This window comes from Perissodus microlepis, chromosome 19, assembly GCF_051167445.1.
Source record: "Perissodus microlepis isolate ML-2025 ecotype Zambia chromosome 19, ASM5116744v1, whole genome shotgun sequence".
NCBI classification, from domain to species: domain Eukaryota; kingdom Metazoa; phylum Chordata; class Actinopteri; order Cichliformes; family Cichlidae; genus Perissodus; species Perissodus microlepis.
Genome location: NC_140479.1, coordinates 9,431,172 through 9,448,306, shown reverse-complemented (window position 1 = coordinate 9,448,306; position 17,135 = coordinate 9,431,172). Strand labels below are relative to the sequence as shown.

Genomic DNA, 17,135 nt, shown 5'->3' with positions numbered 1-17,135 from the left:
TTGGCAGCCCAAAACTCACCCCCTCACTGTCCCTCCCTCCTTCGCCTGTCCACTCACCACCCCCACAAAAGCGTCTGGGGGCTCTTTGATTGGGTGTGCTGCACTGTGGAGTGGGTAGTTGAAAAAGAGTCCCATTTCCCTTTTGCTGTGCCACTACCCCCTGCAGGGTGGAGTCAATGTACCCTTTCTGTGCCTTCGTATGACCAGCTGGCTGCAGCAGGGCAAATAAACACTCCAGGCCCACCGGCCAGTGTGACTCCCATCTGAGACAGGGCTGTTTGTCCCATGTGGATTGTTCCCTAATTGGTATCCCTGAGAGAAATTCTCAGCGTGATGGTTATTAGCACTGATGAGCTTTTAATGGACAGATAATACACAGAAGATGCAAGCTGCAAGTAAATAATAGTCTACTCTGAATAGTAATGCAAGTAGGGAATGTTTAAAATATTGCAAACGCTCAGTCTATCATCCCCAAACTAAAAATTATAAGAAAATAAAAATATATTTTTTAATTATAGATTTGCTCTATGAAATAGCATTGAGCTCAATGTCATGCCTTTGTAACCAGTGTAACGACATCATCAGACATTTCTGTGACTTGAAATGACACAAATTAGTCTGTAATGTAAAAAAGACCTTTTCAGGTTGACCTCAAGCTTAATGGCTTCCCAACATGTTCACGTCCCCTAAAATTGATATTTAAATGTTAATTTTTTTTAACACATTTTTATAGTTTTATACTTGGGTTATATATTACACATAATTTCCTTAGGGATTAATAAAGTATTCTGATTCTGATTTGTAACTCTGCCTTGTCCTTGTGGTCATACCATAAAGTTATCTCATGGCCTTTTGCGGCCATTCTTTTTTTTTTTTTTAAACTTCATTCAAACCACACCAATGTGTTTTTTTTTCTTCTTCTGTGTAACCTTTATCCACCCTCAACATACAAAAGATCATTGGGATAAAAAAAAAAGCCACATAATAATTTCTCTAAAAGCAGAATTCAAATGGAATTCGTCTCCGTTCACACATTCTCCTTCCCTGTCTCCACCCTGAGACCTCCAGACCACAGCAACTTAAGAGGAGAGAGTAAAGCAACAAGGGATTTGGGGCGTAATCCTGTTTGTCCTTGGGGTCACATGCTCTACAGAGTTGAGACTGTCAGCTACAGTCTGGAAGTTTATTCGAGGAACAACCAGTGGTTTAATTGTAATTCCCTCTGGAGAGCAGTCAGTGTCTCTTGCTGAATGCTGGAGAGGAGACAGGTTGCTGCAAGATGATAATTGAAAAGAAAGTGGGTGGTCCTGCTTGGCCTCTGTGGCCCTCTGGGACAGTTATATTGAGACTCCTGTGTGTTTTGGAGGGGGCAGATTACTGAATGTTATATTTGAAGAAATGATTACATCCTTCTGGGCTTAATTTGACAGACATAGCTCGAGTGATAGCTGTTTCTGTTGTCTTTTGTCATTTGTGTTAATTTGCGTGTTTGCTGTGCTGGTTTAGTGTTGAACCGCTGCCCCCGCTCAGCTGATTTCCTGACCTCATATCCAAAAACGCTTTGAAAATATAAAATATAAACTGTGTCTATAAGAAGAAATGAAACAATAAAAAGGAATGAAGCAAATAAAACGCCCTTACGGACATACAAATGACTTTCTCGTAACCAGCACACACTGATCTTATCCATTGCTTACCTTCATTGAACTGCTCTTCAGCCCTGGCCCTATTAACCGGTAATCCTTCGACTGGCAGCTGGCCATTGCTGTGGCAACGGTGAGCTGGGAGAGAAGTGCTTGCTGGTTCAAAAGTAAAGAGGACTGTTGCGAAGGACGGAGGTGAACTCTTTTGTCCTGTGAATGTGTCTTTTTCATATTTCTGAATATAGAAAAAACATCTCTTTGCATATGTGGAGATGATTAAATATCTTCTAGGCATGCTTGTATAATTTCCTTTTTTCTTGTTTTGTATAGATTGAAACCCATTCCAAGGATGGAGTAAAATTATATTATGTGTTGTCAAAGGAGGCATAAAGGCCGGCTTACAAATCTCTTAGAGTTTAAAGCTGTAGTCTCTCGCCTACTGTTTTCAAAAGTACTTTATTTAGCCATTTTTTCTCATGCATACAGATAAACACAAAACCCAGATGCTACATGTTTAAAAAAAGACGAAAAATGGAACAAAATTCAGATGGTCTGTATTGTCCTCTCTCATCCGCTCATTGAAAGCTGGAGGCTCCTAACTAATCCTTAAACAACTCGAGAAAACAGAAGCACACAAGATTGCACCGGACAACAAGAAAACACAAAGCCTTTAACAGAAAAAGTGATGCAGTGGTGTAACAAGGTAAAGGAGAAAAAAAATGGTGCTGGTGGGTGGGGCACCCCCCGACCAGAGAAAAAAAAAACCTAAATAAGCAGAAGCGTTAATTAAACTTTCAGCACTCTTGGATTGAAGATGCCTTTTGACAGATTCATTTTTTTTCTCCTTTCACTTTTATGGCGACAAATATTTTATATAAAAGACCACGGTCATATTGAGGTTTGGAAACCCAACATGACCTTAATAAAGATAAGTAAAATTTCTTAGCTATGGCTAAAAGAGGCTCTGCTACATTTAAATTACACTGGTATGGTGTATAATACCCTGAAACTACACAGAGGCCCGGTTGTAATTAAAGCATGTCGCCTAAATGTAAAATTAAAGAATTAGATGAGGATTTTAAAAAATATGTATATATAAATGAGGGAATGTTTAATTTTGACCTAGAATTTATTTCTATTAAAAGGAGGCAAAGGACACAAAAACTGACTGAAGGTCAAAGGCTTTCAAACGTTTCTCAAAAAGTTATTGCAGACTAAACAAGGTCTTCCTTCAAACTGCTGTCTAAACAGAATCAGTGTGAGATTCACAACCGTAATAGATTTCAGAACTGGCTAAACCAATTTTCTTAAAGAAGAGTTTGTGGGACTTAATGAGGCATAACTAATGGAGGTCCCACAATCATCAGCACCATGCTGGAAGCACTGTGGTAGCACAGAGCAGCCATTGATTCTTGCTTCAAACCTCTTGAGTTTCTAATCAGCTTCTTTAGTTGTGCGTTTCAGGCCTGACAAACCTATTGTTGGTCTGTGTCACTGGAGGTCAGTAGCTATTAGTAGCAACTGAAAACAGTTTCTCTAAATACTTATGAGAGAATTGAATAACATGCATAGTGGTACTTGGAGGGGGGATTACTGGCAGTGTAGCGGGTCTGGTCAGCACAGAGAGAGAATGTGACATGGTTTTCTAATAAGGGATGCCCCCCCCCCCCGCGCACATGCACACACACATAAACACACACGCACATGCACACACACTCCAAACCAGGTTCTTCAACCTCTGCCCCCACTCTCTTATAGACAGTTGTGAATAGCCTCTGCTTTGGTCCTGAGGTACCTAATATTGCTAAAATGGTATTCATAGTAACCAGTGGAATTAGCCAGTGGAAGCCCAGGAATAGAAATAACCACGTGTGTAAATGTGGAGTTTGATGTTATTGTCAAGTCAAAAGCAATGTTAAAAATATGGTTTCATGTATTTAATTTCATGAAAATCTATTAGAGTGAGAAATGCTTTCAGAGTCCTATGACCTACTTGAAATGTTGTTTTTCCCACTCTGTAGGAAGATGATTTTTTTTTTTTCCCATTTGAAAAAGGCTGGAATTAGAGAACTTTTTGCTTTCTGGGGCAAAGACATCCAGCCTTCAGTGACTCATTCTGTCGAAACCAAACAAATCACGCAGGCACAGGTCTGTCGTAGAGAAGAAAAAGACTGTCTCTCCTTGGCAGAATAAGAGGGCAATACACTAATTAAAATCTTGCTCTGTGCGTCTCAGAACCTGCCAATTCAATGCATTCATTCTTTCAGTGAAATGAAAAAGCGGACCTCGCTTCTCCTAATCATTTCACATAAGGGGCAAGATTTGAGGACTATTTCTAGGAAAGAGGAATAGAAGCGGAGGTTAAACTTGCTACCATAAGCCCACATTCCTACTGAATCAATATCATGATCATCATAACGAATAACACATTTCTATGAAGCATTTGTTTACATTTATTCTTCCCCAAAAACATGTGTGTGTTTCAGGAAAATTTTAAAGTTATCCAGGTCAAAATATTACTTTTTAGTTGAGACTAACAAAATGAAACAATTTGCCATCACATATATATATATTTGAAAGAAAAAACTCTAAACAAAACAAACAAGACACAAAGCACTCTCTTGTGCATGATGATGGTTATATGTTAGGCCTGTGTTTCTGTGTAAACTATGCAGCCAATCACGTTAAGCCTTTGCCAATTAGCGCTCTCTAGGTTGCTAGGTCGCCATGGTCAATTGAGGAACACATCAATAGGACTTGAAAAGGTTTCTCTGCGATCAGACCTTCTGACATATTAAGTAGAATAATGGGGAGGAAGGGAGTTGGGCAGGGGGAGGTTGAGGGGGGTTACAGAGACAGAAGCTTAGACTCCTTCTACGTTCACATTATGCAGTGCAACCTGCAATTACCTGAGACGAATAGTCTAAAAATTTCTTTGCATCCATGAAATGGAATATCCTCCGCTCCGTGCTTTGTGCTAACATGACATTGAAGTAGTGATGGACCCCCTCCAGCCATGATGGAAATATCTGCTTTTTGCAACAGAGGCAATTTTACGCAATGTCTAACTTATTCAGTTGCTTTGTTTGTGTATGTAAATGGGAACTGTGTGTGTGCGCGCGTGCAAATGTGTGTGGGTGTGGACGTTGTTAGCAGGTCGGACTTAAAGCTGGTTCTGCAACTATGCACACAGAGGTAAGAGTGCACTGCAGCAACTGCCGTTCCAGAAAGTTTCCACATAGAAATGATGATGCCAGCACCAATTACAGTGCCCAGCCTGTCTCATATATCCTTACAAAGAGAGGTACCCCCCCCCCCCCCCCCAATAAACTGAGAGAAGCCACAGGCACAATAGCCAGTGATTACCAAGCATAGCCTATTAGTGCGCCATAACTATGGCTATTGAAAAGAGAAAAGAATGGCTTCACCTCCACTTTCATTTCATGTGGTCCACCATCAAAAGCTCTGTTGACAGCTCATTCATACCCTCAATTTAGAGACAAAATCTATCAGAAGCATCTTGCAGCATCACAGTGTATATCGTGGAATGCATTTCTCTTTTTAATGCTCTTATCAAACTCCTTTCTGATGGAGTTGCCACGCTCAATTCCAAATGTCAGGTGCATATTGGCTCTGGCGCTTCCTTCAAGTGTAGGGATGATAGCACATATACATACAGCTGCCAGGTATGTGAAGGGGTTGAAAATGGAGGCTCTCCAAGGTCTCCACTGATACACACTGATAGCCATCATCATCATCATCGCAGGGTGTCATCAGCAAGGGGATTGAGAAGTAATTTCTGAACGTGTTTAAATGACCACAGGAAATGAAATGTTACTTTCTATTATCAGCCGTCGCTGGTGTGGAAAAAGCTTTTGGAGGACAGAAGCAAAGGGGAACCGACAACGACGCTAAGTGATGACCTTAAAAACTTTGGAATTTGTTTGCACAAATCATTCACCTTCGACAGAGATTAAACAGAACAGGGCCAGTCCGTGCAAACGTGAGTGTGCGTGTGAATAACACTAAGTACTGAATATGTACTGAATATTTACAGTGTCGTTCAGCGCTTTAGAAATAAATAAGTGGAGATATCAGTGTTATTTCATTAATCAAGTAAAAGTAAATACAGAGCAAGACCCAGTGTCTGTATTAGCTCTGTATCTATATTTAGATTCATGTTACCTTTCTGGTCCTGTGCTTTACAGAGAAAGGGTGGGTTTATAAAAGAAAATTAATTGCAAATAAAGGACATTTAACTCTAAATAATAACGGTCAAAAATTTAGCTAATAGAGAAATATCCTCGTCATACTTTCTGTGAGTCGTCAAAATGATTCCTAAAACTTTACGGATTACAACACAGCCCCCCATTTATAATTAAATTACATTTACTAAAAAAACATAATTTGGACTTCTTTTTTCAGTTTTGAATAATTAAAAAACAACAACATTAATTCATTAAAAAATATAAAATATAACAAAATTAATAATATAATTGTTCCTATTTGATTTTACAACGATGATACAAATGTTTATTGTGATAATAATAATAATAATAATAATAATAATAATAATAATAATAATAATAATAATAATAGCTGTTCTGTGATTAGTGTCATTAACTCTGAGGTCACATAATAATAATGTGGAGCATGCATCTCGTTCTTTTACATACTATACCTACTATTTATAAGATTCCCATTTCCAATAATTGGTGATCATTGTGCATTCCACAGACGCATGCATTCACAGTAAAATTGGCCAAATGCACAGCGCAAAACCAACGTCTGGGCCTATTAAAAAGATTAAGATCAATATGATTGAATTGTTTAGTTGATTTAAAGGAAAGACAAAAATATCTATTAATGTAGTGAAGCATGAATTAATCCCAATATCGAGGCTGCTAAAAAGTGATAGTTTTTTTTGTTTTGTTTTTTTAAATAAGGGTGATTTCCCGGTCTTAGACTCTTGCAGACATTTCCCATGAAAGGCAGCCCTCCAAAATGTCACCTGAACAATGCTGGCTCCCTCATCGACCTTGCTTTCCAGCTCAATTTGGTCTCAATCACAACATAATGAAAATGCACTCCAAAACAGATGCCTTTTAAAAAATTACTTGTTCAGGAATAGCTCTCACACTTCAAGTTATTTATTGTTAACGTTCAATTGGTTTTGAAACATATACAGCAGCCATCACGCATTTGTTCCTTTTTAACTTACAAAAGAATAAAGAAAACATAAAAGTGGACGCAATAACGATTATTATACAGTTAAACGCATTCTTGTGTGTTAGCCAAATATACAAGTCCCTACTTTATTCAATAAGTCTAAATGAATACATTAGTTTACAATATTAATATGATAAAATACCAGGTTATCACCGCAAATAAGGAGTGGTGGCTTAGTGTACTTCGAACCTGATCCCACCTCTCCCCCAGTCCGAACTCAAGTGAAGCAGCATTCCTTTTTGTTTCACCAACATAGACTACGTTTAAAACATCATGAGGAAGGTCCAAAACATGGATTACAAAAGGTCCAGAAACGACATAATTGCTTTGAAGGGCGGCCATTTCTGCAAAGTTCAAAAATAGACTCCCCTGTCAGAGATGTCAAGAAAATGTGCCCTGATCAGCTGGTGCGCCTCTGTGCGCCCCTTGCCCACTTCAACACCCTCCAAAGCCAAAGGGCCCCATTTTAAGCCCTCAGCGAGAATATATATATATATATACACATATATATATATGTGTATATATATATATATGTGTGTGTATTGCAGTGTTTTGTTTTGCATGGGCTCATCCGCAGGTTCACATAGAAAAAGTGGAAAGTGACAGTACTGTATTAGGTCCTACCACGTTCTGCCGTACAGGAGGTTTGAGCTGACCATGTTACTGGTGTAATCTACAGCAGATGTGTCTATCTGTGCCATGTTCAGCTGGCTGTGCAGCGAGGGAGGGCTGGGCGACATCTCTTCCAGCTCCAAAGTGTTCACCTGCTGCTGGCTTTGATGCTGGCTGAGGCTGTTGGTGGAGGATGCGAGCACGACTCCAGCTCCGCTCTGTTGTTGGCTTTGCTGCTGGTTCTGTTGTACCTGCTGCTGGTTCGGCGTTGGCGTATTTGAGCCGTTCTGGCACGGTTTACCGTCCTTCACCAGAACAGGCACCGCTACGCGCCTGGGGGACTGCGCCTGCTGTTGGCACAGAGAACCGTCCTGTTGCTGCATCTGTTGCGCTGCCTTGTCCTTGGCCTGGCGCTTCATCTTGTACCGGTGGTTCTGAAACCAGATCTTCACCTGAGTCGGCGTCAGGTGTATCATACTGGCCAGGTGCTCCCTTTCAGGCGCAGACAGGTATTTCTGTTGCTTAAACCTCCTCTCGAGCTCGTAGACCTGAGCCTGTGAGAACAGGACGCGCCGTTTCCTCCTGGGCGCAGCGTGGAGAGCCGGCATGGCTTTGGTGGCGTCCGCCATTCCTGTGAGACTCCCCATGCCGGTCATGTTCATACCTGTGGAAGGTCCCATGAATCTAGAAACTTAAAAATATACATACATATACATGCGTTCAATAAACAGAAGAGGAGAACACTATTTCGCCTGAAGTAGTCTTTATTGATTATTGGCTGAAGTTGGAAAATATAAACAAACAAAAAACATATAATGATAATAATAATAATAATAATAATAATAATAATAATAATAATAATAATAATAATAAATTATCAAATTATTGCTTTAAAATTGTTTCTTATTCCAAAATTTAAAAAAGTCGAGTCAGACTGAGCCAAAGAATGATCTCCTTTTCGGTTTTCATCAGCATAAACAGTCATTTAAAATAAGATATTTTGTGAAATAGCGGACAATATATATAATTTTTAAATTAACATATAAAAAACAAACAAAAAGAAACTACAGGTTAGTCGTGTGCGTTTTTAACGGTCACTCTCAAAATTCATTTGTGGTTTTACGAAGATTAAAAAAAGTCTGAAAAGTGTTGATAAAAGGAGAATCGAACTTACTTGTGGAGTATCTTGGATCAGGGTTGGCGCTGTACCACCCTGTTGCTGCTGCACTATTCCGCATGCTTTCCTGGTACGACGGAAGATCTCCCATGTTGCCAATGCTTCCATTGCAGTATCCTCCCATTGCGCTGTGGGAGAACTGGGAGACGCTGTGCGGCATGTGGTAAGTGGTGGCCACCGTGGCGTTATGGCCCATGGAGTGCTGTTGCATGCCGGTCTGAGACACCTGAGGCTGTCGGTAGGCTCCCAGTGGAGAGGTTAGGTTCCCTGCGCCGTCCATGCCACTAAACTTCTTGTAGGTCTCCTCGATTGGACTCAAAATATCTGTCACTGAAAAAGGCGTTGTGTGCTTTGGGCTCAACGACATGATTCAGAAAGCAGGTAGATTTTTGTGTTTGAGCAGATCAACCGTGTTGTTGTATCGGCTCTCTCCTTGGTGGATGTCTACGTAAGAGAGTGCTTGTAGTGCGCCTGAGATCCTATTGATCGCCTTGGAGAAGGAGGCGAGCCCAGGGCGCTCTTAGCCCGGGTTTATTGGAGCCAGGAGCCAGGTTTACGACAAACACAGGGGGCGGAGCAAAACTCCTAAACCAGCAAACAATAGTCATTGACATTTTAGGGAAATAATTCATGAAAACACACTTTGCTTTGTATTAACTTGTATACGCGAATAAAACTACGACACATACTCACGATTCTGTGATTGCAGCAGCTACATACAGGTGAGAATATCCCATTATGTTCCGCACATCAGCTGATCTGACCACATATGACTATTTTGCGTCAGTAGGGAATTCCACTCTTTCTAGAAACTTTGAGAGCACTTTGAACAGACATAAGGGCCACCGAGTATCATCAAAGAGTCACAATGAAGTTGTATGACCAGCTCGTTTATGCTTCTTGAGCATCATTTTACCCCAGCGGAGAGGAACAAGTCCAAATAAGCTCAAAAAGAAAAAAAGAAAAGAAAGAAAAATATGTTGAAAAAGGAACGGCAGTATGGGTCCAAAACTCTTTGCCATTACACAGCACTCACACAGCAAAAGACATAAATGTACTGAATTTGTAAATTATATTTTTCCGAAACTAATCATACAGCATCCGACTCCATATAACCTAATTTAGGATCAAAAGGCAGGAAATTACTATTTTTTGCTTGTTGCATTTTTTACCTATACTTCTTAGGCATCTACAATTATATTAGACTTGGTGCACTATTTTAAGCCTCAAACCCTCGAGTCTGGTCAACATGCATTAACGACACTTTGCAGTCTTGACCTGACATTGTAATCTCTGAGCAAACTGACTGGCGCCAGGGGAAGAATAAGAGGAAGAGGAACAAAACAAGAGGGTCAAATGAGAAAAGAGCCGCTAGAAACGGCGAACAGTGGTTAATAAAAACTTCCCAATTTGTCATTTATTTCTAAACTGATTTATGACGCCTATATCTGATAACTACTCAGTAATAAAGACTTGCCGCTACCATTCCTCTTGGAAAATATGTTCTCATAACAATGATAATGTTTCCTCTGATTTTTTTTTTTTAAACTTTATCATCACCATAATACCGCAGACAACAATGGGAACAGGTGCTCTGCTCGGAGGTTATTTTCCAGACGTGAAATGTGTCGCTGTCTTCATTATTGTAGGAAGGAACCACTCGTCTGCATGAAGCCACTAATGTAATTTGCCATGGCATGGCAGCAAGTAGCTACCTACCCTAATTGAGTAAATGAAGATGTGACATGGTCAGCCATCAATTATAGAGAAATATCAAGAACAGCAATCTCCGGTTAAGTTGATAGGCTGATTGTAATCATTCATTTTTTCCTATGCATATTTCAGAAGCCGGATTTCTTATTTTTCTTTCCCCCCAGATGCCCGCACTCCGCGGCGGATTTAATGTGAAGTGGCTGGGCTTTATTGTTCTTCAGGAAAACAAAACAGTGCGTGCTTTTTCCAAAGTCAGCTGGAGTTGTCAGAAAGACACTGAAGACAAAAAGAAAAGAAAAAAAATGGCGTTTGAAAAGAAAGCGGTCTAACCTGTGTAAAATAAAGAATCTCCCGAAAAGCTATTTCTATTAGAACATAAATTAGGGTAAATTAGCCTTTTTTAGAGTAATATTTCCTACCTGAAAATACACCTATGCTTGTCCAGACGTCTGTGAGCCTTTTCCACTCTTTTGGGAACGGCAGCATGGTGTCTTTTCAAGTAGAAAAGAAAAGTAGGCCTCGGCCCAGACCTCTAACATTATGTAAATGAGGCAAACCTCTCAACCTTGTGGATTACTGAGTCAGAGAGCAGGACCCCGGTCCACAAACCCTCCACATTAGGATCCCATAAAAATGTGGAGCTGGTTGGCTGCATGCAACTCTTATAGGCGCTTATAGTTCATATTTATATAGTTTTCAGTCCTAGTTAACTTTTACATCCTGTGGAGATGATGCGGAAAATGCAACCGGAGCCATATAAAGGAACGCGCCAGGACTCGTGAAGAAGGCCCACCCAAGGTTGGTTCACAAATCTAAGACGAACAAAGAGAAAACGATTTAAAATATTCTCCACTTTTCAAACTATGTTTAGAAATAATTTTTGTCTCGTGCTTAGTTTCGCTTGTCTGCTTAGTCAAGCAATCGGGTACGATGCGTTCTGAAAAATATCGGGGAATTATTCATATAAATTAGCCCACATTGATTCTTTCCATCACAAGAAATACAATCAATAAATTGGTGGCACTATGGCGAAGATTACTGCTTTTTTATTCCCAAAACTCCAAATGGGAAGCTAGTTAGTGTCTATGGAATACATTTTTTCCTTAAAGAAGACGTTAAGCTTTCTCACTAAGTCACAGAGCAAATCAGTTCACATGCTTCTGTGACTTTATTCCTGAAGACAAACAGAAGTATGTTACATAATATTCTATAGACATCAGCGTGCTTGCCACCAGGGACTAAATGATCTCTTAAATTGTGTTCATTAACGATAGAGATTACTGGCGCAAACCGCGGTGTTCAGATAAACAGCGGCGACTTTCTATAACAACATTCGAACCAATTTTCTCTCTATATCTAAGCTTTTATCGGAACATTTAAGTGTTGTTAACGAGAACCTAATAACAACCCATTTATGTAGTTTGTATCCTACAGATAGCCTTTTGCTCAATACCTTCGCCTCCATCAGCTCAGCACAGCAGATGGATTCAAGCGCCTGGTTACTGAAGTGCTTTTCTCCATCTCTTCGATGCTAGTTCAATACCCTGAGAGATGTGGAGAGATGGCTAGAGGGCCAGGGTCCTGACCTGTCACCTCAACCACGCACCGGCCGAGCACAAAGTGCAGAAAACACGAAAACGATTTCGTCTTGCAGCTCCTACAACCCCTCACATTTCCCACTTCTATCTGTAAAATAATACGAGTGAAATTAATCACACTAAAAGTGGTTTCCAGTTTCTCTTACTTATCATCTTCTTCTTTGTTTGGGTGATTTTTGAAAAGTGGAAACAAACGTGTGCCGTTATCGTAATGTTATCTAAGCTACGGGAATCATTTATCTGGGTAAATTTTTCTGTGCGTAATTTACGCGCGAACCGTGAATCTCTCTTTCGATTGTCTGGGACATCTTCCTTAGATTTCTAGTGTTTTCGTTTAGATTTCGTTGTGAGTACACCAGCCTCTAGTTAAAAGAAAACAGAGCTTCCTGTGTATGTTAAGAAAAAGGTGGATTTGTAAAACGACGCATTTTAGTGTGGCGAGTTTACAAAGAAGAAAAAGAAGAAGAAGGAAAACCTGAAAATACACACCGAACCTTGTAGAATGGGATCCTTATTTTTAAATTTAAGTTCAAACATGATTAGATTTTAACGGAAAAGAAGCCAGGGATTTATAAATTCATGTCAGGGTTTGTCAACGAAAAGAAAAAGAAGAAAGCAGCAAGTATTCTTTAACAGTCAAACAACACCACGATATTTATTACATCTCTAAATTGAAGGATACTGGAGGGAGGTGGGGGATCTTATGTACAGCTTTTCTTCCAGATTACTGATATTTTTATTTGGATATTCTTGCGCATGGAATCAAAAAGGCTCGTATATTAGAGCATGGCGCAAAATAAACACAAATACTGGTATTAAACGCACCAGTCTTACAACAACTCTAATCAGTTTTTCTTCATGTAAAGCGTATCTCTATACTGCCCGGCCCAGAGGGTGAATTTTTGCTGAGATTTGTGGAGGAAATTCCACACCTGCAGTCAGTGTAGTACCATTTAGATCAAATACTTTCTCTCCTCTTAAATCGCAGAGCAGTGTGAGAATAAAAAGCGGGCAGGTGCATATCTTTCAGCTGCACTACTTGAAACGGTGCGGTTCCTCTGCTAAGTAGGTTAAAGGTCCTCCCAAGTGGAGAAAGTATGTGACAGACCTCTTGAAGACCGTATTCTTCTGCAGGAGTTTGCATTCATTCACAATTAATGTCGCTTGATGGACGAAATGATGCTAATAGGGTGCCAAAAACAGAATATGGGCTTTAATGGGCACTGACCATAATCTGACAGCTGTGGAAAACGGAGGAAAGAAGAATTTAACATACTGTAATAGGATTAACGTTTAGAAGTTATTCTTAAAGTATTACAATACAGCTTTTCGTTAAGTTGATAAAGTTGCAGTAAAGGCCAATCAGACTGGATTCTGTGCTGCAGCTGGGGGATAACAGCATGTGGGATAAGTAGCTATGCTGGTGGTAGAAAACTGAATGTTCCTTCTTGTTTTTGGAAGCAAATTAAGATGCTGAATTGTGTTAAATTCTTTTCTATGTTGCCTGAAAGAGACCCCCCCCCCAACAAAAAACCCGTTTCTTTCTGTTTTTTTACAAAAATGTTAAACTCTTCTAATATCACATCAATGTAATGAAATCATCAATGTGAGTGGAAAGTTAAGTCAAAGATGTGTTGAGCACACCATTTCACTCAAGAACACAAAGAATTTCCCTTCATATCAGTGAGATGTTGTTGGCACAATTAGTTTTAATTATTGAACCATGTGCTAAACTAATCAGATAGGAAATTAAAAATAGTATAAAAACTGTACCTTGTAGTACACATTTATGACAACAAGTGATTGTGATTCCAGTTTTCAAACTGAAGCTGAAGACTAACAACACAGCAAAATCTCCAGTGTTAAATTAACACTAGAGAGTGTCTATATGGGTCCACACCTCTGAGTATTAAATACAACACTGTTGAGTGTTAAATTAACACTTTTGACAGTGTTATATGTTTAAAAGTAACCTAGTCAGTTTTGAAGATTAACAGTGGCTAACACTGAGCAGTGCTGATTTTCTAACACTGGAAAATAACTCAAAATGTTAGAAATATTCCAGTGTTAGAAAATCAGCACTGCTCAGTGTTAGCCACTGTTAATCTTCAAAACTGACTAGGTTACTTTTAAACATATAACACTGTCAAAAGTGTTAATTTAACACTCAACAGTGTTGTATTTAATACTCAGAGGTGTGGACCCATATAGACACTCTCTAGTGTTAATTTAACACTGGAGATTTTGCTGTGAAGGCATATAACAACCTTAATCAAGGTTCGTTAAGCTACAGTGGTACTGCAAAGCGTGGACAGGCTTCAGTGATCCATTAAATATGTCATGATGAGTTTTAAAGAATGACTGATGAGATTAACTTTATAGATCATATTTTTATGCATATAATTTATACACACATGACTTAATAAATCCTGTAACTGTAACTATGACCAGTCACTTTATTTGAGATTTGAAAAACAAAACAACAATAACAACAACAACAAAGGAAAAAGAGACAACAAATTGTGCCCTTCCATGTTTGAAACTGATTTAGCTCCCTGAAATTTTAGGTCCTCCAAGTTCTGTGAGTGCCACTGTCCTCTGCACTGTTTTGAGTGGCGATATTTTAGCATAGCTGCTCTCTTTTGTAGCAACAATTAAAAACCACAGCAGCAGATCAGTGCAGACTACCAAATGCATGGCAGAACAAAGCAGATAGTGTACTTGGACTGGGTGCTTGGTTCCAAGGGTACCTGGTTCGTCCACTTCTCTGCTGCATTAATTGTGGCAGCAGTAAGGGCAGGTAAACAAAGCTGTTAGAGAGTATAGTTGTGACTCAACCGTGGCTCACTCTGGCTTTGTCACCCAGTTACTCATATGGCAAAATGGATCTGCCAGTCCTTCTCCTGTATCTGGTTGCCCTTGCATTCAATTATTGTGATAAGATGAAATCTGTTTGATGTCCTGAAATGTAATTTTGTAGTTTAATTTGAAGTGGATCCCCGTTTTACGTGTTTTACATAACAATATTTAGGTCATTTTACTGAAGGAGACATAGTTCAAGTACTGAGGATTCTTAGAATTATAAGGTAGAAGCTAATTTTTGGATTTTTGGCATTTTCCAGTGACATGTAAGTGTTTGCAATGTTCTGCTTTGACTTTTCTTTTCCGTTTTCATTTTCTTGAGCCAAATTTGCATTTTTTTTGTTCTTAATAAATCAAGAGGCTGTTCAGATCTGCTTTAGTCATTACAGGCTGCATAAAGTTAAAATAATAAAATAATTTAGATCATTTTTGGATTTTGGAAGAAGCTTCAAAACATTGTTCAAACATTTAAGTGCACTTCTTTTTCCCCCCCAAAAGAAAGCTTTGTTAATGTAGAACCAGTATAAAGTTAGATATATAAATATATTTTACCTCTGAATAAAAAAAGTGCCGTAAAATAAATAATAATAACAATAATAATGATCAAACATGGTTTTGCACCTGAAATGCATGCAAATAGCTGCAATTTGCATCAAGTGTTTCCTGATGTCCATTTATGCCAGGAATTCATTTATTCGGCTTATTTTCACATTAACAGTCAAGAGATGTATCTTCTAATCAAAAGTTTGAAAACACTTTGAGAGCTGAACGTGGAGACGGAAACTTTTTAAATGGCCTCACAACTCAACAATGGAAATGTGAGCAGAAGCTGCATATCAATGTGGCATTTTTACCTGTCTGTTTGTCCCCACTTTGGGATGCTTTTATCCAGTAGGCCACCTGACAGCCTACCATTATTTAGATGAATCCACATAAACACGTGGCAAAACTACTTCAAATTGTGAATGTATTGATCCTGACAGTTACAAGAATGCACCATGTGCTGCAATTTAAAATATGAAGTCAAAGTCCAGTTTTCCTGCAAAGTGTCAAAGGATTAAAACTCTAATTTCTATTCGTTTTTTACTGAGCACTGTCTGAATAAAACGCTGTATGCTGGATGGGAATGCCAGGTAGTTGTAATCCTGTAAAGGTAGAAGACTGTATGCAGAATTTATTTTTTTAAAAATGGCATCATAAAAAAGAAATAAAAATATAGCTATTTGTATCTTATAGAAAAATGCATAACAAATTATATATAACATATACAAATAAGGAATATACTACTATATACTTTTACACTACTACAAATGTACAGTTGCAGTGTATGTATCTGTATCCAGCACACTTTCAGAAATTTATTCTTTACAAAGAATACATTTTTGTTTTTGGAAATAAAATCTATCTTTACGGGTTTATTTCAGTTAAATTTTGCTTTGTGTGGTTTGAATTTGTCCAAAAGAAAAAACAATATCCTTATTCCCCTTAAAAATATTTATTCATAGTAAGTAGTTTTTTGAATTAATAACCAGTCATTTTCTGTCCTGCCTCATTTATATGGATTATTTATAAATGGATTATCCTTTTTTTAATGTCTTAAACCATTATTCACACAGTACATCTGTTATATCATTACACATTTTGTGTGTTGTGTGTCTATTATAATGGTTGATATTTTCCCATATTGACTTTGTGCAGCAAATCAAGTGAATCAAGGAGTGCTCTACCAATCACCAGGCAGTTATTTTAGAAGGAGGAAGTTAACGTTAAAGAAACTTTAAAGAAACCAGAGGAACGTTACTATAAAAAGTACCTCTGAGATAAATGTAAAAAGTGTGACACGGGTTTCAGCTTGAATCATAACAAGAGAGTAAAACCTGTGCAAAATGATCAAATTCAGGCCAAAATACACCCGTCTATAACAACATCCAACAGTGAAATATCTTTCAATCTCTCTAATTCTTTAGTGCTCTTCTGAGGAACTACAGAAAGAAAATGTCAGATTGTCCACATGTTAAGGACAGTTTTTATTTAACCAAACAGCCACTTCAGCTAATTCAAATTGAGATTCAGATTAAGATGCTGGTTTATTATCTCAGCACTGTGTCAGGCTGTGATCTGTAGCAAATTCGGCTGGTTGCTTAAAAGATATTAAAACGCAGAAAATGACCAAAGAGTGTTGACACTTTTAAAATCAGCCTTATTCTGTGAATAACATTTATTTTTAAATTAAACATGTTTAATGAGAAGTGTAATATAAAAGAATAATATAGCTTTTAAAAATCTACATACCTGTGAGTC

At 38.6% G+C, this 17,135-nt stretch overlaps 1 protein-coding gene across 4 annotated transcripts; it reads right to left on the bottom strand.

Moving 5' to 3' along the window:
- Positions 1 to 6,777: 6,777 nt before the first annotated feature.
- On the bottom strand, positions 6,778 to 10,861 carry nkx2.4a (NK2 homeobox 4a). 4 transcript variants are annotated; one of them, XM_084915825.1, is made up of 3 exons: positions 10,794 to 10,861; positions 8,659 to 10,650; positions 6,778 to 8,175 (listed from the first exon to the last, which is right to left on the bottom strand). In XM_084915825.1, exons 2-3 carry the CDS (start codon positions 9,026 to 9,028, stop codon positions 7,493 to 7,495), a joined length of 1,053 nt encoding a protein of 350 aa, XP_084771951.1. In that variant the 5' UTR covers positions 9,029 to 10,650; positions 10,794 to 10,861; the 3' UTR covers positions 6,778 to 7,492. The 4 variants fall into 4 exon arrangements, with proteins under 4 accessions (XP_084771951.1, XP_084771953.1, XP_084771952.1 ...); XM_084915827.1 differs by lacking the exon at positions 10,794 to 10,861 and having other exon boundaries at positions 8,659 to 9,246; positions 9,355 to 9,445; XM_084915826.1 differs by lacking the exon at positions 10,794 to 10,861 and having other exon boundaries at positions 8,659 to 9,246; positions 9,351 to 9,440.
- Between the last annotated feature and the right edge of the window lie 6,274 nt (positions 10,862 to 17,135).